The sequence below is a fragment of the Cnephaeus nilssonii genome, assembly GCF_951640355.1.
Source record: "Cnephaeus nilssonii genome assembly, chromosome: 7".
In the NCBI taxonomy this organism is placed as follows: Eukaryota; Metazoa; Chordata; class Mammalia; order Chiroptera; family Vespertilionidae; genus Cnephaeus; species Cnephaeus nilssonii.
The window spans coordinates 84345385-84372872 of NC_137078.1; the positions used below are offsets into that span (position 1 = coordinate 84345385).

A 27488-nucleotide genomic window follows, 5' to 3' on the forward strand; every position below is an offset into this window, starting at 1 on the left:
CTTTCCGCCTTCCCACGCTGCCCAGAGGCCCAGAGCGTCTGGGGCGGTGCGGAATGCCCCGAGCCTTGGAGCCTGCATGTGCAAATTAACCTGCCAGCTTTATTGGGTTAATTTGCATACTCACTCCTGATTGGCTGGTGGGTGTCGTGAAGGTATGGTCAATTTGCATCTTACTCTTTTATTAGTGTAGATGGTCCTTTGTGACTGGCTCTTTCACTTAGCATGTTTTAAACATTTATTTATGTTGTAGCATGTATCAGTGCCTCATTTCTTTTTATTGCTGAATAATAGTACATTATATAGATATATACCACATTTTATTTATACATTTAACAGTTGATGAACCTTTGTTTTTTTTTCTACTTTTTTTGGCTATTATGAGTAATACTATAAACATTCGTGTACAAGTTTTTGTTTATACATAACAATTTTTAAAGGTGCCTATGTGTCTAATGTACAGATACAAAAACAAACAGGGATATTATTAGTGGTGCCAAGTGTTTTTTATAAATAGAGGTAGGGAGGATTAGTTTATCTACTTTATACCATGGATTTGGAATTTTTTCAAGTGACAAGTTTTACTGGGGCTAATGGTAACTTTCTTCTCTGTCTGAAGAAAGTTTATTTATTTTTTTTAGGTTGACAGCATAAATAACTTGTTTATAACCCTGGAAAGAGGAATGTTTAAATTATGTAGAGAACAGGTGTTTTCAGGGGAGCTTTATGTTTAGATACCATGAATATACAGTCAATTGATCTGTTAATGACAAGTATTTTTCTCTATTGAAGAAAGTCCCCTAAGGACTTTACCAGTTCATTAACCTAATTCTAGTTATTGTATGTATTTAAAAGCACCATATATGATGTTACTAAAAAAAATGTTCTTTAATTTGCTAAGAATTTATTGATTCAAATTGTTCTTTCCTCCCCAATTGTCCAAATTAGGAAGACACTACTTATATCTGTCAGAAGCCTATCAAAATGCAAAATGATGAAATTAATATAGTCTGTCTCTGAAGAAACTTAGTTTCATAAAGGGAGGAATAAATTATAAAGAAAGTTGTTTTAAAATGAGAATTTCAGCCGAAACCGGTTTGGCTCAGTGGATAGAGCGTCGGTCTGCGGACTCAAGGGTCCCAGGTTCGATTCCGGTCAAGGGCACGTACATTGGTTGTAGGCACATCCCCGGTAGGGGGTGTGCAGGAGGCAGCTGGTCGATGTTTCTCTCTCATCGATGTTTCTAGCTCTCTATCCCTCTCCCTTCCTCTCTGTAAAAAATCAATAAAATATATTTAAAAAAAATAAAATGAGAATTTCAGGGATGTCTATATTGAAATGGATGCTGAGATGAGCTATGGAATGAGGAATTCTATGTTACAGTTCATTTATTATATAGAAAATGGCTTTAAGTTCTATATATTTTTATTTTTTTAAAAAATATATTGATTTTTTTACAGAGAGGAAGGGAGAGGGATAGAGAGTTAGAAACATCGATGAGAGAGAAACATGGATCAGCTGCCTCCCGGACACTCCCTACTGGGGATGTGCCCACAACCAAGGTACATGCCCTTGACCAGAATCGAACCTGGGACCCTTCAGTCCGCAGACCGACGCTCTATCCACTGAGCCAAACCGGCTTCGGCAGCTCTATGTATTTTTAAAAAATATATTTTTATTGTTTACAAAGAGGAAGGGAGAGGGAGAGAGATAGAAACATCAGTGATGAGAGAGAATCATTGATTGGTTGCCTCCTGAACACCCCACACTGGGGATCAAGCCTGCAACCCGGGTATGTGCTCTTGGCCAGAATCGAACCTGGGACCCTTCAGTCTGCAGGCCGACACTGTATCCACTGAGCTAAACCGACTAGGGCTTCAGTTGCTTTTAGATAACGTCCAAGCTCCTCAGCATAGCATAATGTAGGCCCTTTTGTGTTTTGAACCAGTTTCCCTCTCCAGTCTTTACTGGTACTCCACTTCAGCTGTACTGAAGTATTTGTAACTTTCTGAACACACATGTTATTTTTATCATTTGTGCAATTACTCAACATAGTAGCTGTGCTGTTTTTATGTATGTAGTTTCTCTGCTTGGAATTCCCTTCCCCTCCTTTTCCCCCTAGCCACTCCCTCATCTTTCAAACTTCAACTAAAGTATCTCCATCTCTGGTAAACCTTCCCCTTTACCTCCCTCTCTTCGTAAAGGTTGGTGCCTCTTCTGGTGCCACCATCATGTTTGGTACACATCTAATTGAAGCGAAGCGGTTAGCTTGTGTGTGGAGTTGAATACTTACTTTTTCCTTCACCAATTAGTACTAGGAAGTTGCAGTAAAGAGATTCTTAGGCTGAAGTCCAGACTTATTGAATCAAAATCTCCAGTGATGAGATACAGTTCATGTATTTTTAAAAAAGCACTCCCTGGTGATCCTGTGCACCTTGGTTAAGATCCACCTCTTGAATCTTTCAGCCTTGTGTCTTCAGCACCTGGCAAATAGTATGTATCTCATAAATGATGAATGCATACATTATGTCATCAGGGCATATTGAAGAGACTTATTGAGTGAAGTGTTTTATTTTGAAGGCTATTAACATGTCATTTAGAATTGATGGGTATAAGATAGAACAGAATGTAGGGTCTTGAATACTGAGAGGTTTTTAGGCCTGAAGGTAAGGAGGAGTCAGTCAGCATTTCTTTGAAGGGCTACATTAAAAAACAACTTTTTTTTATCCTCACCCAAGAATATTTTTCCATTGATTTTTAGAGAGTGGAAGAGAGGGGAAGACAGAGAGAAATATTGATGTGAGAGAAACACATTGATTGGTTGCCTCCTGCACATGCCCCGTCCAAGGACCGGACCCAAGAGGAGCCTGCAACTGAGGTACATGCCCTCGACCGGAATGGTACCTGGGACCTTTTGGTCTGCAGGTTGATGCTCTATCCACTGAGCTAAACTGGCTAGGGCCAAATTTTGAAAGTAATTGCTATCAGCTCTTATTACGGACTAAAGGCCCAGTGCACAAAATTTGTGCACTGGTAGGGTCCCTAGCAGCTGCTGGGTACTCCCTCCCTTCCCCCGGCTGGCCCCGCCCCCTGGTCGAACTCCCGGACAACTCCCGGTAGAGGGGACAATTTGCATACTACCCTTTTATTATATAGGATTTTATGTTCTTTTTTGTTTGCCTTTTTATTTTTTTTAAAATCATATTAGAGGTAGCCACACAAGGGGCTGTAGGAACAAGATTTACTTTCCTGAATTTGTAAAACATTGAAACTTTGTTTCTGTTCCCAGTCACATCACATATTGGGAAACGGTGCCATGTCCATTTCAACTTTTTAAGGTTCATTCCTGTTCTCAGAAGTGATTTTTAAAAAGTTGAATTTTAAAAAGTTGGAGTGACATCTATAATAATAAAAGCGTAATATGCTAATTAGAGCGGACATCCTTCCTTCCAGACAAAGCTGCAGTGAGCCGGAGGGGGCCGTGGCAGAGGAGCCTGGCAGTGACGGGTGGGGGCTAGGGCCAAGGCCCTTGCCCGAATTTCATGCATCGGGCCTCTAGTTGGTTAATAAAATTATATAGGTTTCAGGTGTACAATTCTATAATACATCATCTGTATATTGTATTGTGTGTTCACCATGCCAAGTCCAGTCTTCATCATCATTATTCCCCCTGTTACCCTTCTGCTACCTCCTCCTACCCAGAAGTGAATTTTATCATCTAGTATATAGTTCAAGAAGATAGCATCCTTATGAAGATAGAATGAAGGTTGTAATTTATCTGTATAATGTCAATCTTTAACTGCTCTTCAGACTAGTGGCTTATTTTTCTCATTAGAAGCTTTCTAAGAGTGCAGTTTGGGTTTAAAGTTTCTATTGGGACATAATCTAAAGTATAGACAGTGTATCTATTAAAATGCAAAATGTGTTCTGTATTATGGTTGTGGATTTTGTTATAAAGTGAAATTTTAAAAACAACTTTATTGAGATACTAGCGTTCCCATTGCAGGAAGAATCCTGCAATAGGGTTTCCTGCTGCACTCTACCCCGCCCCGCCTGCTTTCCTCCCTTCTCCCCTGCCCTGCCTCTGCTCCTCCCTCCCCCCCCCCCCCCGCTTGCTTGCTTCTCCACAGCTTTGCTCCCTTCTGCAGGGTAATTTGCATACTTGTCCTGATTGGTTGGTGGGTGTGGCTTGGGCGTAGTGAAGGTCCGGTCAATTTGCATATTATTAGGTAGGATAATTCATGTGCTATACAATTCACCCATTTAAAATGTATCTGGAATCTAACTGGCAACCAACTGAGCCACACCGACCAGACAATTAAATGGATTCTTTTTTTTTTTTTTTTAATATATTTTATTGATTCCTTACAGAGAGGAAGAGAGAGGGATAGAAAGTTAGAAACATCCATAAGAGAGAAACATCGATCAGCTGCCTCTTGCACACCCCCTACTGGGGATGTGCCCGCAACCAAGGTACACGCCCTTGACCGGAATCGAACCTGGAACCCTTGAGTGCGCAGGCCGACGCTCTATCCACTGAACCAAACCGGTTTCGGCTTAAATGGATTCTTATACTCTGCTAGTAAGATTGTTCCTGATTCCAGTGATGGCAGATATATTAGTTTCATTTCATTTTTTGAAAACAGCCTGATATTCTAGATTTAAGAGCTTTTGGGTGTAGAAAAAAACAAAACAAAAACTACAAAAGAACTTTTAGGTGAACATTTTTTATTTTTTATTTTTATTTTTGCCTTTTCTATATGTCATCTTTTGAGACCGGTATTTCAGAATGAAACTTTTTATTGCTCATGAATATGCTTTGATGTCTTCTCCATGTGCAAATAACCATTATTTAAATATAAATATGATCTTCTGTATAGTTGTATATGAGTCTCTTTCATGTTTTTGGAATTAGTTCCTTTGCAAGTCAGAAATATGCCATTCAGGCCCAGCCGGCGTGTTTGAGTGTTGATCTGTGAACCAGGAGGTCATGGTTTGATTCCCAGTCGGGAACATGCCCGGGTTGCCCTGGAGGGAGTGTGCAGGAGGCACCTGATCAGTGAATCTCTCATTGATATTTCTATCTCTCTCTCCCGCTCCCTTCCTCTCTGAAATAAATTAAAAAAAAAAAAAGCCATTCAGCTAGATGGCTATAGGTAGTAGTTTCTAGATAAGCAGAGATAAGACTTATTATCTAAAGTTTTAAACTTTTTATTAGGTTCTTTGATAGCAATTAAAACAATTTCTCTGATTAAAATGGTCTTGCCCTCATTATTGATTTCAGTTTGATCATGATTGGTGAAATTAGAAGAAAAAGACTGGCAGAACTAGCAATGGTTAGGTTTTTGTATTTAACCTTTTGCACTCGGATATCGAGTGTGACTTGACACGGTTAGCATTAGAATAAAGGAATCGAGAAAAAAGCAAGCGAGTGCAAAGGGTTAAAAATCACTAGTATCATAGGTTCACTCACTTATTTTGAAAATAAATTTATTATTTCTACTTTCTAAATTGTCTCTTTTATGTCTCAGAAGTGCTGACATTTTTACATGAGGTGTACATATTCTGGTAATCTGGCAGCAAAATTAAGTTTTGATAACTTAATTATAGTTTATCACTTAGGTCTGTTAGCCATCCTAGCAGAATGCCATTCAACACATTAGGTAATCTGTAACTTTCATAGTATTTACTTTAATCGCTAAAGGCAGTAGCAATTTTAATGACATAAGAAAAATTGAAAGTGCAGCCTAATCCTGGTTGCTGTGGTGACTTTAATCCCCGCCCCCTTTATATCCTATCCCTACCCCATCATAAAATAAATTATAAAAATAGTATAGTGATCTGGAACAATAGCTGGGTAACCCAGGTGTGGTGGAATTTTTATGCTTGCCTGTGAGAGAACAGAGAAGTTGTAAAGGGTATATAGGCCTGAATTTAAATTCCACTTATGATCTTTATCAACTATATGACTTTGGACAAATTACTTCTTTGAACCTTGGTTTTCCCATATATAAAATGGAATAATGTCTGTTTTGTAGGACAGTGCCTTCAAACTCAGCAAATGCTGGTATTTAGTGTTGTTATTGACAGTGAATGGGAAATTCATAAATAAGATAATGTAGTAGGGTTTGTGGCCACTTGAGCCAAAAGAGAAGCTTTTTGTTTTTTCCCCTCCAATAATCAAGAAACTGAGCATTGTAATAACTTTTTGCTTTTCTTACAAAATAGGGTAAGAGTGCCTGCATTTTTAGATCTTTAAGACTAATAAGGAGATCATGATAAGGCATATCAAGAATTTGTAGGACTGGACCTGGCATGAAGTCTCAGTGAATATTGTTGTTATTGTGTACAATATATAGTGTAGCAGTAGGTGCTGTGGTATAGACTTACTAGGTTACCCCCACCTCCCAATGATTGACTTCAAATTAGGTTCTCATATTTTATTTCATTTTCTCATTACTCAAGTTTCTCCTGCTTTTTTTCACTGCTACCTCCTTCCTGAAATGGTTCTTGGCACTAGCTCTTTTGCTTATATTCTGGATCTATGTTTGTGAAATAGAGCCATCATGATCTAGGCTTGCCTGTGCAAAAAATCCCCCAGAAGAGCAAAGAAAAGTAGGTGTGGAGGAGAAAAGTATCTGACAATTTAGATGCAGTAATTGAGGAAATAAATATTTCAGTAAAGGCAGTTTTAGTCTCAGGGTATAGAACTCTATTCTAGTTAGCAAAAACTCAGGGCATTAAATTAAAGATCAGGGATTCTTTCTGAACCCCAGAGCAGGAAATCTATATGTGGGCCTCTTGGGCACTGGGAGGCTTTCTATTTCCTTAGGGGTTCCATAGTCTCTTGTCTGCTTTTTTTTCAGTGCATCCTTTCTCTTCTCTGTGTTGATTGTCGTCTTCTGCTTATTCACCAGGTAATACTTGACCAAAAGTGACAGCCACAACTGCCAAGTCTTCAGGAAATTTCAGTTTATATCTATAGCTATAAGAATTGCTAAGAGAAGAATCTGATTTGGTCAGTTTATCATCTTTTTTAACCAGGTACTAGGGGAATACTTTTGGTATAGTTGTTGGTGGCCAGAGGCTGTGGGAATCACAAAGTTTATTCCCTTTCTAGACAGGAGTCCTAAAACATGTCTGTTACAGAAAATAATAAAAAAGTGCTGATTTTTTTGAACTTTATTTTTCCAAGTGAAGTCTATAACTCTAAATTATTTATTTTATTGATGTCAGAGAAGAAGGGAGAGGAGAGATAGAAACATCAATGATGAGATAGAATCATTGATTGGCTGCCTCCTGCATCCCCCCCCCCCCCCCCCCCCCCCCGGGATTGAGCCTGCAACCCGGACATGTGCCCTTGACTGGAATTGAACCTGGGACCCTTCAGTCCACAGGCCGAGGCTCTATCCACTGAGCCAAACCGACTAGGACTACTCTTTTTTAATATATAAACTTCCAGTGTTAATAGATACTAATTCAGTGATAGCCTTTAGTCTGAGTTTGGTTCTTGTGTACAAGCAACAGCGAACTGGTTTAACTGGCTCAAGTAAAGGGACATTCATTGTAAAGATACAGTGAGCAGTTATGGGACAGTAATCCAAGGATAGGAATGCTAGCAAAGTAAGGCCAAGGAAGAACTGAACCAGAATGCTATCTAACTTGGTCTCTTTTAGCCCTTGCCGGTATAACTTGGTTGAATGTGGTCTCTGGTTTGATTCCTCGTCAGGGCACATACCCATGTTTTGTGTTTGATAGCCGATCAGGTGCATGTGGGATCCCACTGATCAGTGTTTCTCTTATACATCAGTGTTTCTCTCTCTTCCTCTCTCTCTTAAAAAAAAAGAAAAAGGCTGAGAATTACAGGGTTGGTTTTTTTTTTTGTTAACCCTCACCGAAGGATATTTTTCCACTCATTTTTAGAGAGAGTGGAGGGGGAGAGACAGAGAGAAACATCGATGTGAGAGAGACACGTTGACTGATCCTACATGGGGATCGAGCCTGCAACTGAGGTACATTTCTTTGACTGGAATTGAACCCAGGACCCTTCAGTCCCTGGGTGGATGCTCTGTCCACTGAGCCAAACTAGCTAGGGAAGTATTTAAAAAAAACTTAGTCTCTTTTAGATCTTTGATTTTGGATGTTGTACCATGTACCATGTATCTGCTTTATTTTGTTTGTGGTTTAATGATCAATAATATTTGCTTGAAAAACTGATAAATTATAATTCATAATGTTTTTGTGTCATTAACTTCTTACATTAGGATTCCTTTGTGCCTAAGTTTAAGTTTCAATATTTTTTCCTTTGATAGCAATGTTGGCTGGCAAAAAGAGAGACAAAATCTAAATAGAGAGGTAGAAGGGAAATCAGGAGACATAGTGGTATGTACTAGTAAGTCAAGGAATGAAGGAATTTTAGATGGTGACTTTACTGAGATTCTTTTTAAAAAAAATATATATTTTATTGATTTTTTTACAGAGAGGAAGGGAGAGGGATAGAGAGTCAGAAACATCGATGAGAGAGAAACATCAATCAGCTGCCTCCTGCACACTCCCTATGGGTATGTGCCTGCAACCAAGGTATATGCCCTTGACCGGAATCGAACCTGGGACCCTTGAGTCTGCAGGCTGATGCTCTAGCCACTGAGCCATACCGGTTAGGGCTACTGAGATTCTTTTTCACAAAATGAGAACTGAAAGAACATGCTATGATTTTTTTAAATTTTTTAAATTTTGGAATGGATGAGAATGGAGAATGGAAGTTTCTCCGGATTATTTAGCTGGGAATTGAGAAGAGAGAAAAATGAAAGTACTTTTGAAATGCTAAGTTTTAGAAAATAAGTTAGGCCCGGCTGGTGTGGTGCTTAGTGGTTGAGCACCGACCCAGGAACCAGGGTTCGATTCCTGATCAGGGCATAAGCCCAGGTTGTAGGCTCACCAGTAGGAGTTGTGCAGGAGGCAGCCATTTGATTTTTCTCTCCTTCTCCTTTCCTCTCTCTAAAAATCAATAAAGACATTAAAAAAAAGAAAAAGAAAGACAATAAGTTAGATGTTCACATGATCTAGGTACTTCTAATGTATTGATTATGGAAATGCCAGAATAGAACCTCCTGCCTCCCTTGTACCCCCTCCCTCCTTTTCCCCAAGAAATGAGCAAAGCTTGCCCTGTACTAACTGAGGGTAGGGAAAGAAGGGATGAATCTGTGGAGGAGGCATTTTAGTCTCTTAAAGAGAATGATCTGTGAAGTGGGTCCAGTTGAATAAGTGCCTACTAAGTTGGACATTTTACCTCATTTAATCATTATAACAAACTTGTAAAATAGCCCATTATCTCAGTTTTACATATGAGGAAACAGTGAAGTGTGTAACATTCATTGGTGATTCTGATAAGTGTATATGGGACATTGGGTATGGTAAGTAGGGCTTCTCAAGGGGTGATGGAAGGGGTAGGCACTTTATTTATTTATTTATTTGTTTATTTATTTATTTATTTTAAAATATATTTTATTAATTTTTTTTACAGAGAGGAAGGGAGAGGGATAGAGAGTTAGAAACTTTGATGAGAGAGGAACATTGATCAGCTGCCTCCTGCACACCCCCTACTGGGGGTTGAACCTGCAACCCAGGCATGTACCTTTGACCAGAATTGAACCTGGGACCCTTCAGTCCGGAGGCCGACGCTCTATCCACTGAGCCAAAACGGCTAGGGCTAGTTTTTTATTTTCCATACTAGAGGCCTGGTGCATGAATTCATGCACGGGTGGGGTCCCTCAGCCTGGCTGGCGATCGGGGCCATCTTGCCTAGTCCCAATTCGGGCTGGCTGGGGAGGGACCAAGGGAGGGCTCCAGGGCATGTTGGCTGGACCCCAGCAGCAAGCTAACCTACTGGTTGGAGCATCTGCCCCCTGGTGGTCAGTGTGCATCATAGCGACTGGTCAAGCGGTTGGACACTTAGCATATTACGCTTTTATTATATAGGATGTGCAGAATAGGCAGATCCATAGAGACAGAAAGCAGAGCGGTGTTGCCAGGGCATGAGGGACATAGGGAAGGGGAGGATGGGGAGTGATTGCTTTGGGGACAGGGTCTTCTTTAGGGTGATGTGATGTATAGTTCTGAGTATATCTGTTTTGATTTTATAACTTCCTGAGTGGTTAAGCACACACTTAATATGCTAAATTATCGTTCTAATTAGGGCGGAATCCCTGTTAGAAGAAGGCAGATGTTGAGGCTTACAAAATAAAGTTCTGGCATCTGGAAATGGAAGGGAAACTCAGAGGCATAGGTCATGTATCATTGGGTGGGATGAAGAGAGGAATATAGAGGTAGATCAGGCACTGAAGTGGCCTCTTGCTTTGATTCTTTAATAAAGGGAGTGGGAAATGCCTTTATGGGGAGGGATAGCAGTAGAGAAAGTCCTGGATGGACATGAGAAAGTTACATTACTGGCAAGTAGCCCTAAGAGAAAAATAGAAAATAATTTTGTGAAATCAAAGGAGATAGATAAGATCAGTTAGTGGAGTCTTAGAAACATTTAGCAAAGTGAAGGAATTTTAGTAAGTAATACTGGAAATTAACATTGGCCACTCAAATTGAATTCTAGAGGAAGAAGAGTTTGAGTACAAGAACTTGAAAAGATTATTCTGTCTTCATGAGAGCATTTACTCTTATAATGGTAATTTATAGCCAGCCTTTCTCTTTTATGATAGAAAAGGCTTTTTGTTATCTGCTTATAATAATATTATTTACATTTCTCTGTCTTCATTCTTTGATTTATCTTAATTCCTGAGCAGCTGATTTCTGATCATTAGTTATGTTTTCTAGGAAGAATTTTGGCTGCAGAGTCTGCATGGTGTTGATGACCATACCAGGTGTAGCTCCCATTTTAAACAATAAGTTTCTTACTAATTAAAAAGTTTTGTGAGAATGATTTGGTCTTTCTGGTGTAGACAACTATGGACAAATGGTTTTAAAATGGAGGTTCTGGACTAGCAAAGAAAACTGCACAAAGTGAGGCTGCTTTCTCAAAAGTCCTCTACGGGAGGTAGGAAGGCAGTACTCAGAGGTAGGTGAGGCGATGGAGACACCCCGAAAGAGGGAGGACTGGAGGTGAAGAGAGAGCTAGAGTGAGTGAGAGAGAAGACCCGAGAGGGTGAGCCAGTGAGCAAATAAGTGGTGAGAGAGAATGAGTGGGAAGATAGAATAGAAAGGAGTGGGAATTGCTGTAAGGAGAGGGTGGACATATTTTGAAGTTAGGGGGAGGAGAAGTGGAAAGCAAAGACAAGAAAGACCATGAAAGCATACTTATCAAAACCAACAGCAGAAGCAGAAGGCAGTTTTATCTAGGGATGGAAACTTCTGTGGCCGCCATGTAGAAAGAAAGGACCTTGCTCTTTAAATTGGAAGACCTGGATTTAGATCCTAGCAATGCCATTTAAGTCCTCTTCCCTACTTAACAATGGTTGGGGAAGTCATTTCTCTGATGCTCTGTGTGTGTTTTTTTAAAAAAATATATTTTATTAATTTTTTACAGAGAGGAAGGGGGAGGGATAGAGAGTTAGAAACAGCGATGAGAGAGAAACATTGATCAGCTGCCTCCTGCACACCTCCCACTGGGGATGTGCCCGCAACCAAGTTACATGCCCTTGACCGGAATCGAACCTGGGACCTTCCAGTCCACAGGCCGACGCTCTATCCACTGAGCCAAACCGGTAGAGCTGATGCTCTGTTTTTTAATATCTTTTAAAAAATATGTGTTTATTGAATTCAGAGAGGAAGGGAGAGGGAGAGAGAGATAGAAACATCAATGATGAGAGAGAATTATTGATTGGTTGCCTCCTGCACACCCCACACTGGGGGTCCAAGCCAGCAACCTGGGCATGTGCCCTGACTGGGGATCGAACTGTGACCTCCTGATTCATAGGTTGACACTCAACCACTGAGCCATGTCAGCTGGGCTATTTTTTAATCTCTTAAATGGGAATAATCTGTGAGAATGTTGTGATGATTACATAAATATGCATATTGCATGTTTTGTCTTTGCTTAGTCCTACATTTTCCTTGGGAAATAATTGAATTTTCAGTGTTCTTGGTTAAAACTATTGGTAGATTTTTGGATTTTTAAGAAATGTCTAGCTCTAATTAAATGTATGATCAGATTCCTCAGAAAGAGCTAGATACAGAGCTTTGTGCATTTGATTTACATGCTTTGTAAATGTTAACTTTGACCTTAAAACTCAAAATGATTTCATTTAACATGTAGAGTTTCCAGCTAACATCCTGTCCTCATCCTCCCCTCCCCTATTCCTTTATTTTGACTGCATAGTGTTTAGAGCTTATTCAGTGTGCTTACTTAAATAAACACTTTACAGTGTGGTCACACTTGCTGTTTCAAGGCCTTTTCAAACTGTTTCACTACAGTAACAAGGTTTGTCTCTGTCTTTGTTCTCTTGGCTGAATTTTAGCTTCATTTTTAAAATTAAAAAAATTATTTTTATTATTAAATTGATTTTTAGAGAGAGAGGAAGGGAGAAAGAGAGGAACATCAATGTGAGAGTGAAACATTGATGAGTTGCTTTCCTCATGCCCCCTATCAGAATCAAGCCCACAACCCAGACATGTGCCCTGACCAGGAATCGAACCTGCAACCTTTTAGTGCACAGGACCATGCCCAGGCAACTGAGGCACACTGGCCAAGGCCATTTTAAATTTTATGAATTTATATTTTTAGCAAGCATCTCAAAGCTGTTACATCTTAGTGACACAAGGTGCCATTTGTAGCATAATATCAGTTCTGAGTTTTGAAAAGAATGTGATTTAAAACAATACAACTGTATTTTTATGTGGTGTCAGTTCAGTTAAATTAAGATTATTGGTGATATATACTAGTAGGCAGCATGTAATAAATCCTTAAGTTGGTTCCCTGAGCTGTATTCTGGTTCCTCTTCTCTGTACTTTTCTCTCTCCCTGTTCCTCTTCTCTGTACTTTTCTCTCTCCAAGCTTGACCTTCTTTGCATTTATTGACTGCGGAACCTCACTGGCTGGGCAAGGATATGTTTTTAGAGAGAGAGAGAGAGAGAGAGAGAGAGAGAGAGAGAGAGAGAGAGAGAGAGACAGACAGAGAGAGACAGACAGACAGACAGACAGACAGACAGACAGAAACATCGATTGGTTGCCTCTGGTACACGCCCCAACTGGGGATTGAGCTCTTAACCTAGGATGTGTCCTGACGGAATTGAACTCAACCTTTTGGTGTATGGGATGACACTCCCAACAAACTGAGCCAGGGCTAATTTTGAATGTTTTGAATCTATTTCATGCTTCATCCTTGATCTTAACATTACCTTGTAGTAATGACAGGAATGAGTTAATGGAAGCCCCCAGAAAGGTTACGATGTAGGTAGTACATTTACTGATAGGTAAAGTTTGAAGGAATTCTTGTGATACGTTATTTTTTCCCGTCTGAATTTGAGATTCTAGGAGCCTTCCTGAGATCTTCCAGTATGGAGAAATGTTGGGGCACTCTGTTATAGTTGGCACCCCTCTCCCTGTGGTTTATGAAAGAAATACTATATCTTATATCTATCCTCAAGGGCAGTCTACAAATATTTGCTATAAATCAGGAAAGGAATTATCTTCATTTTGAATCCTCAGAACCTAGCACAGTGCCTGGATCAAAGAATACTGGCTAAATCAAAGAACAGATGTATTTAATTTGGATCAAATGAGTTCCCTAATTTATATGCTCCTGTTTGGGGACAAGGGGACAAGTACTTGGTCTTTGATTTAGTAACCAGGTTTAGGTTACATAATCATCTTCATGTGTAATTGCTCTTCAGTATGTTGGTCTTTAATAATTAAATTAAAATGTATGAAAAACAGCTAACATAATTCTCATGCTGTAATTTGCTTTTTCTTTGTTTGGATTATATGTTTTTCATGTTTTGAAAACAAAAGGGAATGGGAGGGGAGAAAGCAGGGGTCATTGCTGAACCCTGATGGCTAAAGGTAAGTGAGTGTTTAATCTCAATCACTTGAAAATTGTTACTGTCTTTATCAATATCTGAAAGTCAACAAAAGCTTTTCAGTTGTGTTTAATGTGTATGTAAAATTCAAGATGCTAACTTGAAACTTTTCCGTCCTCTATTCTGAACAATAGGTACGATCTATGGATGAACTGAATCATGATTTTCAAGCACTTGCTCTGGAGGGAAGAGCGATGGGAGAGGTAAGTGAATTGGAGTGTCAGAAAAGTGGGCCTGTTTTTAAGGGAAGGTTGGAACTGTCTTTCTTCAGATGTGTTAGAATCTATTCTCCAGAAGTATGTGCTTGCTTTTCCTTGTTGCCATTCTCATGATAGGAATGGAATATTGCAGAATGTTGCCAAAAGGATCTCATAAGAATGTTAACCTTAGCCTAATGTCCTAAAAACAAGATAAAGCAATCAAAATATGAGCACAAATTATTTGGTATTAACTAGTGAGTTGTAAATTGAGGTGTTAAAATTATACAAAATAATTTAATTTTATATACATCCAACGTCCTTACCTTTGCTTCATTTTTCATTTGCTGGAGGAAGGGAGATTTAGATTGGTTGTTAATCAAAATACGTTGATAACCTATTTTTAGAGTAGTGCCATTTTTGAGGAAGTTGTTTAGAGCTCCATTGTGAAAAGGAAGGTGTTAGGTTTCTGGCAAAATAATTCCAGAAGTAGAGGCCTGAGCCAGTCATTCCTTGTGTACATAAAATTCAGAAACAAGAATTTTGGTTTGTTGGTAATGTTTAAAATTTGCAAAAACAAAACTTACTATCATCCGTTATATTGGCAGGGAAGATTGCCATAATTCTAAAAGAAAGGGGAGTATAGATGAAGTACAGTTGATTTCTAGTGATTCTAGTTGTTTACAATAAGAATGTATTGGTGATAAGATAGAACATGCAGTTTGCTTTGATAAAGATGTTACAGGTTCATAAATTGGGGGCTCTGGCTTGTGATTTTCTTGTTCTAGAGAGTTATCTTAAATTTTTTCCTTCTGTTTTATTTTTTGTGTATCAGATATTTAAAATTTTCCACATCTATGTTAACGTTTTAAATAAAGGGATAATAGCTATATTCTGAATTCTTTTTTGATACCATTCATTAAATACATTTGTTCTTTGACTTAGCCAGTATTCTTTGATCCAGGCACTGTGCTAGGTTCTGAGGATTCAAAATGAAGATAATTCCTTTCCTGATTTATAGCAAATATTTGTAGACTGCCCTTGTGGATAGATATTAAATAGTTAAACTCTTGTTTTTTTGTTTTGTTTTGTTTTTGGTCCTGAGATTCTGTCTTCCTTTGCTAAAAGATTTTGTTTCCAACGTTTCTGAATCCTCTTTAAGGTCAGAGTCCAGTGTCCTATCATTTTAGGTTCATGGGTTTTTGGTTTGTTCTTGTTCTTTGCCCCTAGAGCTTTAAGAGAATATTGGTAGGTGTCATTGTGTTTCCTGTGCCTGTCTAATATCATTGAAACAGTGCACATCAACAAACCATATTGGTTATTGGGTAATAGATTTTCTAAATTAGCTACGGGAGCAGAGTTTGAGCAGAAAGTTAACAGATGTGTCTGATATTAAGTATAGATGGGAAAACCACATTTATCTTCTCCACTCATGTGATTCCAGTCTGGTCCACTCCACCAAAAATCTAATCCCAGGTTTTAAAAATTAATTACACAAAATCAAAATAATGTCCTGTTGCTGTTTTGCAAGCAAGTCTTTGTAATCTCTAAAGATGAATTCTAATTGAAGAATAGTGAACAGAATTGAATAGAAAGTGAATTTTATTTAAATGACACTTAAAAGAAATATTTTTAAAATCTTTCTTTTTTGGTCCAAAAATGCTTCCTTTAAAAGATCTCCAAACCTCATCCTCCTTATTTTTCCTAGAAATGCTATTTTTGGATATATATATATACTACTGTCCCGGTGCATGAAGTTCATGCACATTAAAAGGGGATTAGAGGAAACATTTTAATATTGCTATTTGCCCTTTCTCTATAATAGAAGTGTTAGAGATGAAAGAAAATTAGTAAAATGTATATGAAAATCTTCCTCCTGTCAGAGTCTGGGGTGCGCCGCAGGACCCAGAGTCAAGTCCCTGCCCACCCGCGGCACCTCAAAATTGTGCAAGATCCAGACCCGGCTGGCCCCACCCTTGGCAAGCCCCACTGGGCGGGGTGCAGCCTAAGGTCCCCTGGCCCGGCGCCAGGCGGGGGGGCGCAGCCTCAGGTCCCCTGTCAAGCCCCGCAGGGTGGGGGGTCACAGCCTCAGGTCCCTTGGCGCCGGGGTGGGGGGCATGGCTTGAGGTCCCCTGGCCCAGCACTGGGGAAGGGGGGGCACGATCTGAGGTCCCCCAGCCCGGGTTGGGGTGGAGGGCGTGCCTTGAGGTCCCCCGTCAAGCCCCGCCAAGTGGGGGACGCAGCATGAGGTCCCCAGTCAAGCCCCACTGGGCAGGGGGGCGCGGACTGAGATCCCCCATTAAGCCCTGCTGGGCGGGGGGTGCTGCCTCAGGTCTTACGTCAAGCCCCGCCGGGTGGGGGGCACAGCCTCAGGGCCCCTGTCAAGCCCTGCCTGGTGAAGGGGGGATGCAGCCTCAGGTCCCCCATCAAGACCCTCCAAGTGGGCGCAGCCTCAGGTCCCCTGGCACCGGGGTGAGGTTGCGGCCTGAGGTCCCCTGGCCCAGCACTGGGGCGGGGGTTGCACCTTGAGGTCCCCCATCAAGCCCCGCCAGGCGGGGGGAGGGGCCTGAGGTCTCCTGTCAAGCCCCACCAAGTGGGGGGCGCAGCCTCAGGTCCCCTGCCCTGGCCCAGCACCACGCAGCCTCAGGTCTCTGTTGATAGCTCGTTAAGGCTCCTTACGGGAACTCGGCCTCCGCTGTGGGCGCATCCATCTTGTGTTATGAAACCCCTGCCTCTGCTGTGAGTGCTGCCATCTTTGTGATGGTCAATTTGCATATTCCTGCCTTGTTAGATAGGATAATTCTTCAGATCTGTACATAAACATCCTCCTATATAATAAAGGGGTAATATGCAAATTAACCCTCACAAGATGGCTGCCTATGACCAGGCCGGCAGGGGGGTTAGTGAGGGGCTACCAAATGACTGAACAAGCAGGCTGCGTGGGGTGACCAGGCAGGCAGGGGGGGCAGTTGGGGGCAACCAGACCGGCGGGGGGAGCAGTTAGGGGTGACCAGGCCGGCGGGGCGGGGGGGGGGGGGGCAGTTAGGGGCAACCAGGCTGGCAGAGGGGGGCAGTTGGGGGTGACCTGGCTGGCAGTGGGGGCAGTTAGGGGCGATCAGGCTGGCACGCAGAGGCAGTGAGGGGCAATCAGGCCGGCAGGGGGGGTTAGTTAGAGGTGACCAGGCAGGCAGGCAGGTGAGATTAGGAGCCAGTGGTCCAGGATTGTGAGAGGAATGTCCTATTGCCAGTTTAGACCCGATCCTGGGGATGGGGCCTAAACTGGCAGTTGGACATCCCCCAAGGGGTCCTGGATTGGACAGGGTGCAGGCTGGCATGAGGGGACTCCTCCCCTCCCCGCCCCCCGCACAAATTTTGTGCACCGGTCCTCTAGTAATGAAACATGCATGCATTATCTCATCAGTAACTCTATCAGGTTGGTGCTATTATACAGATAAGGGAAAAGGCCAATAAAAATGAATGAATTTGCCCAGGATCACACAGCTATTAAGTGGTGGAGCTGTGATTCTGACATGGCTTCCTCTCCAAAGCATGTGCCCTTAGAATAAGAAAGCCAATACTTGTAAAATGATTGACAGTGAAATCTCATTTTAATAAGCTTTATAAAAATTGATTTTTGGGAGTATTCACAAAATGCTTAATATACTTCCCTCTGAAAATACAAATACTTACTGAAATTATTTTTTGGAAGCATTACCAGTGTCTAGGCACAAAGGGGATAAACTAAGTATGGAGTAGTTTCTGTAACAAGGAACTTTCTTTAACTAGTTGAGGAAGCAGTGAATATATATGACAACAGAAAAGTGCACGTTTTTTCTATGTATTTTTCTGAGTTTAGAAAAGGGAGTGATTGGGCTCTGGCTAGTGTGGCTCAGTTGGTTGGAGTGTTGGGTTTGTTCCATTTCCAGTCAAGGCACATACCTAGGTTGGGGGTTTGATACTTGGAAACCAATCTCTTTCTCTCTTTCTCTCTTTCTCTCTTTCTCTCTCTCTCTCTCTCTCTCTCTCCCTCTCCCCATCTCCTCCCTCCCTCCCTCCCTCCCTCCCTCCCTCCCTCCCTCCCTCCCTCCCTTTCCCCTCTCTCAAATTCAGTGAACATGTCCTCAGTGAGGATTAAAAAAATAAGGGCGGGGGAAGTGATCTGTATTGGCAGGACTAATTTATGATTACATGAATGGAGGGAGAAATAAGACTTGGGAAACATCTAGTTAGGATTTGCATAGGTGCAAGTTGGGAGTGATAAAAGGGAGATTGGCATAAAAGAAATGAAAATATTGTTTATAATAAAAATTTTAAAAAGCACAGCTTCTAGTTTAACTTTATTAAATTTTCTTCCCTTTAAGCAATAAAACATCTCTCTGGGAGGGGATGGGTATAAATACAGCCTTTACCCATATAAACTCTAAAATTTCAAGTACATTGCATGAACTTTTAAGCTAGGCATGGTATATTTTTGCTGCAGTTATTTTATGTGTATTTTTATGGGGTTGGGGGAGGAGAAAAAGAGAAGAAGGAAGGGGACACTTCATTAGAGTAAATACCTATGTCCAAGAATGTAGGAATCTTTAGAATTCAAAGAGAATTGGTTATATTAAAAGTAATTGAAAGTAACGTTCAGGCTACTCGGCTCTTGTTATGTTTTTTTCATCAAAGCCACTAGTAGACTCTTGGTGTCATTTTGCAAGATTTGGAGCCTATCTTAGAAATCTTGCTAAAGAAGTGGCTTAAAACATCTTCAAACGTTGCTGGTTTTCTGAATTACAGCTCTTAGCTGAAAGACTCAGAACAAGTGCTTTAATTGCCCCCTATTCTAGAATAGCGGTCGCCAACCTTTCAGACTTCACGTAAAAAGGAAGATAGGGAAATATTTTAGGCTTAAGGCAATAAATTATTTTCAAATATTTCATCCACTGCTTGCTTAGCCCCTTTCATTCAACATAAAGTCAAAGTGCTGAAAAGTTTAAAGGCACATATTTGAGCCTTTATTTACATATGAAAGGATCAGTCAGTAGTTGAGTGTTTTAAGAGATTATCTTTGTTGTACTGAGGGAGGCTCACTAACCTTTGGGTTTGGAGCTCTGCTTCTACATTGGTTTGGTTTATGATCTTGCATGACCTATTTGCTCCACCTGTAGGAGGGCAGCATTATTACTGTTCACGTCCTAAAAAGAAATGGATTTGTAAAGAGGAGAACAGTTCCAATTGGAAAGTACTTTGAGAGCCTTTGACAGAAAAGGCACTTTATTCTGTGTAATTGGTTTTCTAACTTAAAAACTAAGGACTTTTTTTGTTTTTAATATTACTTAATGTCTTATATGTGGTAAACTTGACAGCTTTCAAGTTAATAGTAAACTTGACACCTTTTAAGTTAAGATAGCAGTGATTATTTCTGGGGGAAACAGAATGTATTTAGACATGGCCCTTCATCATTGTTTTAGAATACTGAAGCATAGAAAAACTTACCCTAGGTAATAGACAAATTTGACACCTGAGAAAGGAAATCTGGAAAGTGCGCCTGTATATAATGAATATTGAATACTGACACGTCCCTGAAAGTAGAATAAAGTGAGATATCCTATATAATAAAGAGCTAATATGCAAATGGTCATCACGCCCTCACGCCATAACAGCTTAGACACTCAACACTGGGGAGAGAGGAATGGGGACCAGCCAGGCTGTGGCCCAGGAGAGTTACAAGCCACCTGCCCCTCGGTCCCAGGCACCAGCAGCTGGGGCTGTGGCCTGGGAGAGGAACAAGCTGCACACCCCACGGTCCCGGGTGCCAGCGGCTGTGCCTGCGCCTGCGGCCCGGGAGAGGGACAAGCCACCCGCCCCGCGGTCCCAGGTGCCTGTGGCTGCGGCCCTGGTGAAGCTGCCCGCCCACAGTCCCCTGTGGCTGCGGCTGGCTCGGGCAATGCCAGCCTGGGTCCTGGGTGCATGCGACCAACCGGAGGAGGGAATCCTGGGTCCCGGGTGCAGGGTGAGGCAGAGGCGGTTAGGGGTGATCAGGCCAGCAGGGGAGCAGTTAGGGGTGATCAGGCTGGTAGGGGAGCAATTAGGGGTGATCAGGCAGGCAGGCAGAGGTGGTTAGGGGCGATCAGGCAGGCAGGCAGGCGAGCGGTTAGGAGTCAGTGGTCCCAGATTGCGAGAGGCAGTCGGACATCCCTGGAGGGGTCTTGGATTGGAGAGGGTGCAGGCCGGGCTGAGGGTCCCCCTCCTCGTGCACGAATTACGTGCACCGGGGCTTCTAGTCTGTAATAAAAGTGTAATATGCTAATTAGACTGGACGTCCTTCTGGATGACCTTCCGGATGAAGCCAGGGCTGTGGGGCTGTGAGGGAAGCCCGAGTCCCGGCTGCCAGAGGTAAGCCAGTGCCAGCAGCTGGGGGAAGGAAGGCCTACCTACTCTTGCACGAATTGTGTGCATCAGGCCTCTAGTATTTAAAATATAGCTTCAGATTCTAATCGGACATTCCATGGGGATTCTATCCATTAGTGTGAGACAGCAGAATGACTTGTAGAGGGAGGAATGTGATAGTGATTTGGAGAGCTGGTAACCCAAAGAAAGGCATAACTGGACTAGAATTTTGAAGCCACAGCTTCCAGTCTTGGCTCAGACATTCATCTTCTTTGGACTTTGTTTTTTTCCATCTGTAAGACAAAGTAGGACTAGATAGTGTCCCAGGATCCTTTCAAATCTAAGATTCTTGGATTTTGCCCATAAGTCTGTTTTTAAAAATATACAAAACAACACACACCTGAAACCTGTATGTTCATGTTGACCAATGTCACCCCAGTAAGTTTAATAAATAATAAAAAAATACAAAACAGTTTATTTCTGGGCTCTCTATTCTGTTTCATTGACCTATATGCCTATTTTTATGTCAGGACCAGGCTGTTTTGATTACTATGGCCTTGTAGTAGATATTAGATAGCATGATACTTCCAATTTTATTATTTTTTTTCAAGGTTGCTGAGGTTATTTGGGGTCTTTTGTGGTTCCATATAAGTTTTTGAAATATTTTTCTAGTTCTGTGAGATATACTATTGTATTTTAATAGGAATTTTGTCGAATCTATAGATTGCTTTTGGTATGGACATTTTAATGTTAATTCTTCCTATCCATGAACATGGTATACGCTTAGACTTATTTGTGTTTTCTTTAATTTCTTGAGTATCCGATAATTTTCCGAGTAAAGGTCTTCATGGTTAATTAATATTTGACAAAGGCGGCAAGAACATACAATAGGGTAGAGACAGTCAAGTTAATAAATGGTGTTGAGAATATTGGACAGATATATGCAAAAAAATTGAAACTAGACCACCTTCTTATCCTATACAGAAGAATAAACTCAAAATGTATTAAAGACTTAAATGTAGGTCATGAAACCATCAAGATCCTAGAAGAAAACATAGACAATAAAACCTTTGGCATTTCTCATAGCAATATTTTTTTTTTTTGTAAATCGCCTTGGACAAGGTAAACAAAAGACAAAATAAACAGATGGGACCACATAAAACAAAAGCTTTTGCACAGCAAAGGAAACCAACAAAATGAAAAGACAACCCACTGAATGGGAGAACATATTTGCCAGTGATGTATCTGAGAGGGGGTTAATATCCAAAATTTATAAAGAACTTGTACAGCCCTAGCTGGTTTGGCTCAGTGGGTAGAGCGTCGCCTTGCAGACTGAAGGGTCCTGGGTTCGATTCTGGTCAGCGGCACATGCCCAGGTTGTGGGCTCGATCCCCAGTAAGGGGTGTGCAGGAGGCAGCCGATCAATGATTCTCTCTCATCATTGATATTCCTATCTCTCTCCCTCTTCCTCTCTGAAATCAGTAAAAATATGTTAAAAAATAAAAAACTTGTACAACTCAACACAGAGAAAACAGTCCAATTAAAAAACGGCAAATGGCCGAAACCGGTTTGGCTCAGTGGATAGAGCGTCGGCCTGCGGACTCAAGGGTCCCATGTTCGATTCCGGTCAAGGGCATGTACCTTGGTTGCGCGGGCACATCCCCAGTAGGGGGTGTGCAAGAGGCAGCTGATCGATGTTTCTCTCTCATCGATGTTTCTAACTCTCTATCCCTCTCTCTTCCTCTCCGTAAAAAATCAATAAAATATATTAAAAAAAAAAGAAAAAAAGAAAATACAAAAACAAATGGCTAATGACTTGAATAGACACGTCTCCAAAGAGGACATACAGATGGCCAATAAATGTATGAAAAGATGCTCAATGTAACTAATCATCAGAGAAATGCAAATTAAAACCATAGTGAGATATTACCTCACTCCTGTCAGGATATCTGTCATTAATAAATCAGTAAACAAGTGTTGGTGAGGATGTGGAGAATAGGGAACTCTTGGGCACTTGGTGGGAATGTAGATTGGTGTATCTATTGTGGAAAACAGTATGGAGTTAACTCAGAAAATTAAAAATGGAGCTGACTTATGACTCATAGAGATTCCACTTCTGGGGATATATCTGATGAAACCTGAAACACTAATTTGGAAGACTGTATATCACCCCTGGGTTCATTGCAGCATTATTTATAACTAGAAGCCTGGTGCACGAAATTCGTGCACAGAGGGGGGGTTGTCCCTCAGCCCAACCTGTACCTTCTCCAATCTGGGACCCCTGGAGGGATGTCCGACTGCCCGTTAAATGGGCAGTTGGACATCCCTCTCACAATCCAGGACTGCTGGCTCCCAACTGCTTGCCTGCCTTCCTTCCTGATTGCCCCTAACCACTTCTGCCTGCCAGCCTGATCACCTCCTAACCACTCCACTGCCAGCCTGTTTGCCCCCAACTTCCCTCCTCTGCTGGCCTGGTCACCCCTAACTGCCCTCTCCTGCAGGGTTGATCACCTCCAACTGCCCTCCCTTGCAAGCCTGGTCTCTCTCAACTGCCCTCCCTTGCAGGCTGGGTGCCTCCCAACTGCCCTCTCCTGCTGGCCATCTTGTGTCCACATGGGGGCAGGATCTTTGACCACATGGGGCAGCTATATTGTGTGTTGCAGTGATGATCAATCTGCATATTACTCTTTTATTAGACAGGATAGAGGCCTGGTACAGGGGTGGGGGCCAGCTGGTTTGCCCTGAAGGGTGTCCCTGATCAGGGTGGGGTTCCCTTGAGGTGTGGGGCTGCCTGAGCGAGGGGCCTGTGGTGGTTTGCAGGCTGGCCACGTCCCCTGGCAACCCAAGCAGAGGCCCTGGTATCTGGAATTTATTTTCCTTCTACAATTGAAACTTTGTAGCCTGGAGCGGAGCCAAGCCTGGGGCTCCTTCCGCAGCGGCAGCCATTTGTGTTGGGGTTATAATTGAAACTTTGTTGCCTTAAGCGGTTGGGCCCAGCCAGGCTGTGCGGAAAGCTTTGCTTCCTGTTGCTGGTGGCAACCCTGGCCTGCTCTCTCAAGCTCCATTCTGCCGCCATTTGTTTGAATTTGTTTACCTTCTATAATTGAAACTTTGTAGCTTGAGTGGAGGCTTAGGCCTGCAACGGCTGGCGGAAAGCTTGTTTCCCTCTGTTGCCTGGGAAACCTTGCTCTCTGTGGCTGTAGCCATCTTGGTTTGGTTTATTTGCATACTCGCCCTGATTGGCTGGTGGGCGTGGCTTGGGCTGGTGGGCGTGGTTTGTGTGTAGTGGAGGTGTGGTCAGTTTGCATATTTGTCTATTATTAGGTAGGATAGCCAAGATTGGAAGCAGCCCAAGTGCCCATCAGTATATAAGTGGATAAAAAAGCTGTGGCACATTTACACAACAGAATACTACTCTGCTGTAAAAATGAAGGAAATCTTATGTTTTGTGATAGCATGGATGGACCTAAGTAAAATAAGCCAGGAGAGAAAGACAAATATCATATGATTTCACTTATTTGTGGAATCCAGTGAACAAAATAAATAAAATAGAAATAGACTTGTCTGACAGCTCTCTCTCAGGGGGCTGGGTGAAAAAGATGAAGGGACCAAAAAAAAAACACAAAAAGCCAACAACAAAAAAACCCCAAACGACACAGGCAACAGTATGGTTGATTATCAAAAGGTGATAAAATGGTGGCGGAAAGAGACTTGACTTTGGGTGGTGAGCCTACAATGTGCTGTAGAGTTGTACACTTGAAACGTGTACACTTGAAACCAATGCCACCACAATAAATTCAATAAAGAAAACAAATCAAAAACAGAAATAGTTCTCCTTTTTCTAGGATATTCCATAGGGCATCTAAAAGATGCCTTTTTAGAGTGACTTTGCCCTTGTGGTGTAGAGGTTTCGTAACTTTTCATTGTATTCTCTTAAGACGCATTCACCAGTCTGCAGCTGCCTAAGACATTGGCTGTCCTTTAGGGCTTGTGGCTTGGTAATTCTAAAATCAAGACAAGGGAGAGCCTAATGTGGATACCAAGTCTGTTACTAAATTTTTTTCCCCATATCTTTCCATCATGGCAAACAGAATGGCTCATAGAATTGGAGGCTTTTGGGTAGCCAAAAGTACTTCCCAGATCTACAGCCTTGCTTCACACTGGCAATTCCTTGCAGAGTGTCATAAGAGTAACTAAGGTGACTCCATAATGGAGTATCTCAGGATTGAATTTTGGAAAGGAGAGATATTGTCCGCCAGCAAGATCATACAGCCTTTCTTGCAGAAGGGAGGAAAAGGTAATAGTGCCTTGTCATGTATTAATATAAAAATATCTGACCAAGCAGTGTAACAAATCCGTTTCCCCCCAAAATGTAGCTTTTGAGTACAGATAGTAATGCTAAAAGCTGCTTTACTTCCATAACTTTGTATTAATACTGTGAGAATGCTCACCTGTCCAAATTCAAATAACATACTTGGAGACAGAAGTATGGCAAAAACGAGACATTTAATACATTCTCGAGAGCGGGTGTCCGTTAGGGTGTACAGGCACACCTGGGGCAGCGAACACAGCCTATTTATTCAATCCCTCTTCCAGTTCCTCATTGGCTGAGTACTAGGGGGTCACTGGTTTCCTCATATGTCTCCCATTGGGCCATTTAAAAAAAATTGGGGTTAGGCCTTTTCAAGTTGCCTCCACCTCCCCATCTAGCTGAGGCAGGCACCTGGTTTGGGGTGGGAGGGGGGTTTTTCCACCATGCTGCTGGCACACGCCCACAGTTCTTTGTTCCTATATCCTCTTCCCTCCTCCCTACATTCAGTTGTTCCTGGGAAAATTGAGCAGCTGTTTCCATCAAAAGCCAACCATGCTGGAGATGGATCACAGAGGACCATTTCCTACAATGCCATTTGGTTGTTGGGCATTTTTGACATCGTGCTATTAAAATGAAATGTTTAGAGAAAACATAGTTAGCCATGCCAAGTAAACTGGAGGAATGCAATTTTACTTAATAACTTTTCTGTATGAGATTAATGACTGTGTGTTAGAGGTGAAGTGACCTCTTCACGAGTCTTATTTGGCAAAGTTCCTGGGATATTCTAATAGTTTGGGGATTGGACATTTTGAGGAATTAGATAAGAAGGTGTTTTCTAACCCTGAGAAGGTGGGTACAAGTGACATTTGGAACCTGTTTCCCAGTTCTGTCCTGTCACTTTGAGACCTGTGTGGAACCCCACTCACTCCAATATCTGTCTTCTATCCTGCCCTGGGCAGTCTGGGCACACCAGGCAGACTTACCACCGTGTATTTTGAGCTGTCTTGGAATGTTTGCGGCAAAACATGCTCCTTTGAAGCAGAATATAACTGATCCACATACTGTATAATCTGTCTTCATTTAATTTCTCCCCTTTGGTCCCCCTTTGGCTAAAATGTTTTCATTCACATAAAGTATACTTTATATGAGTAGAGGTAATCCAACTAAATAACTAAAATAAAACTTTAACACTTTTGAGACACCTTGCTATTGATTTCATTACCTATGCCAATCTCCCAACAGGTTTTTGTGAGATATTAGTACCATTTTTTTTTACATGAGGAAAATTAGTCCTAAGGTCACGTGATTCTAGCTAAGGTCATAAGTGTCAAGATGTTGGATTGACTAAGTTTTATTTCATTAGGCTCAGAAATAATAGCTGCAATATATTGAGCATATATGATTTTCCGGGTACTGTGCTAATCACTTCATATACATTACTATCTTCACCGTGGCCCTTCAATATTATGATGCCTTGTTATAGACCAGGCAGAAAGTGATTAGAGAGGTTAACGTGATCATGAGGCAGCTGTTTGAATGCAGATCTCAATCCAAAACCCGAATTTTTCTGTTAATTTCTGCATGTCCAAAGTCTACCCATTATTCAAAATCCAGCCTTAATTATCAGTTCCTCTATAAAAGTTGTCTTTTATTATTAATTAATTTTTTATTATTTTAAATTTATCTTTATTGTTGAAAGTATTACAGATGTACCCTTAAAAATTTTTTTTTAAATTGATTTCAGAGAGGAAGGGAGATGTAGAGAGAGAGAAATACCAATGAGAGAAAATCATTGATAGGCTGCCTCCTGCATGCCCCACATGGGACCAAGCCCACAACCTGTGCCCTGACTGGGAATCGAACCATGACCTCCTGGTTCATAGTTCAAGGCTCAACCACTGAGCAATGCCGGGTGGGCCAGCTGTACCCTTTTTAATAAAAGCTTTCTTGCTCTCACCAACCAGAAGCTATGGAAATGAATTCAAATAGCAAGTTATTTGTATAATTCTTATGGCTCTAGTTTATTTTATACATAATGATTTGTGTAAATGTTTTCTATTTGATTGCACTTAAGTTTGTTGAGGGCAGGGGCTTTAGCTAATAATGTACTTTGTAAATAATGGATGCCTAATACATTGTTTTGAGTGAAACTTATACCAGTAAATACCTTTTTCTAAGCATGGATTCCTCTTTATTTCAGAAGTTGGTATTGCCCTCTCCTCAAGGGACCATAGACCAATTCTGAAAGTATTTGTATGCTCTGTTCAGAATACTTTTTTACCCTCAGGGATAAAGAGTATTTGAAAGGGGTGGATGAGGAACGGATATAACTGAAAAATATTTATTCAACCTTCTCTGCAAATTTTAATATTTTTGAACTATTAGATAGTTACTTTTGTTTAATACAGACCAATAGGACACTTTCTCTGGGCCATTTGCTGGGGTATGGAAATATCCTTATTACATACATATATACTACCAGACATAAGGGTATTTTAAAAACTGAAATTATTTTTGTTATGTTTCTTGTTTAAGCATGTGTTAGACTGTGTTGTGTATAATTCTCATATGTTGTTATTTTA

General features: G+C 41.3%; 1 protein-coding gene across 19 annotated transcripts in view; it reads left to right on the forward strand.

Moving 5' to 3' along the window:
• Positions 1 to 27488, forward strand: part of PUM1 (pumilio RNA binding family member 1) — a 126449-nt gene that overhangs the window by 14114 nt on the left and 84847 nt on the right. For all 19 annotated transcript variants that reach the window (XM_079778150.1, XM_079778139.1, XM_079778151.1 and 16 more), the window contains one exon: positions 14157 to 14225. In XM_079778150.1, the coding sequence (XP_079634276.1) occupies positions 14157 to 14225 (69 nt within the window). The remainder of the gene's footprint in view (positions 1 to 14156; positions 14226 to 27488) is intronic.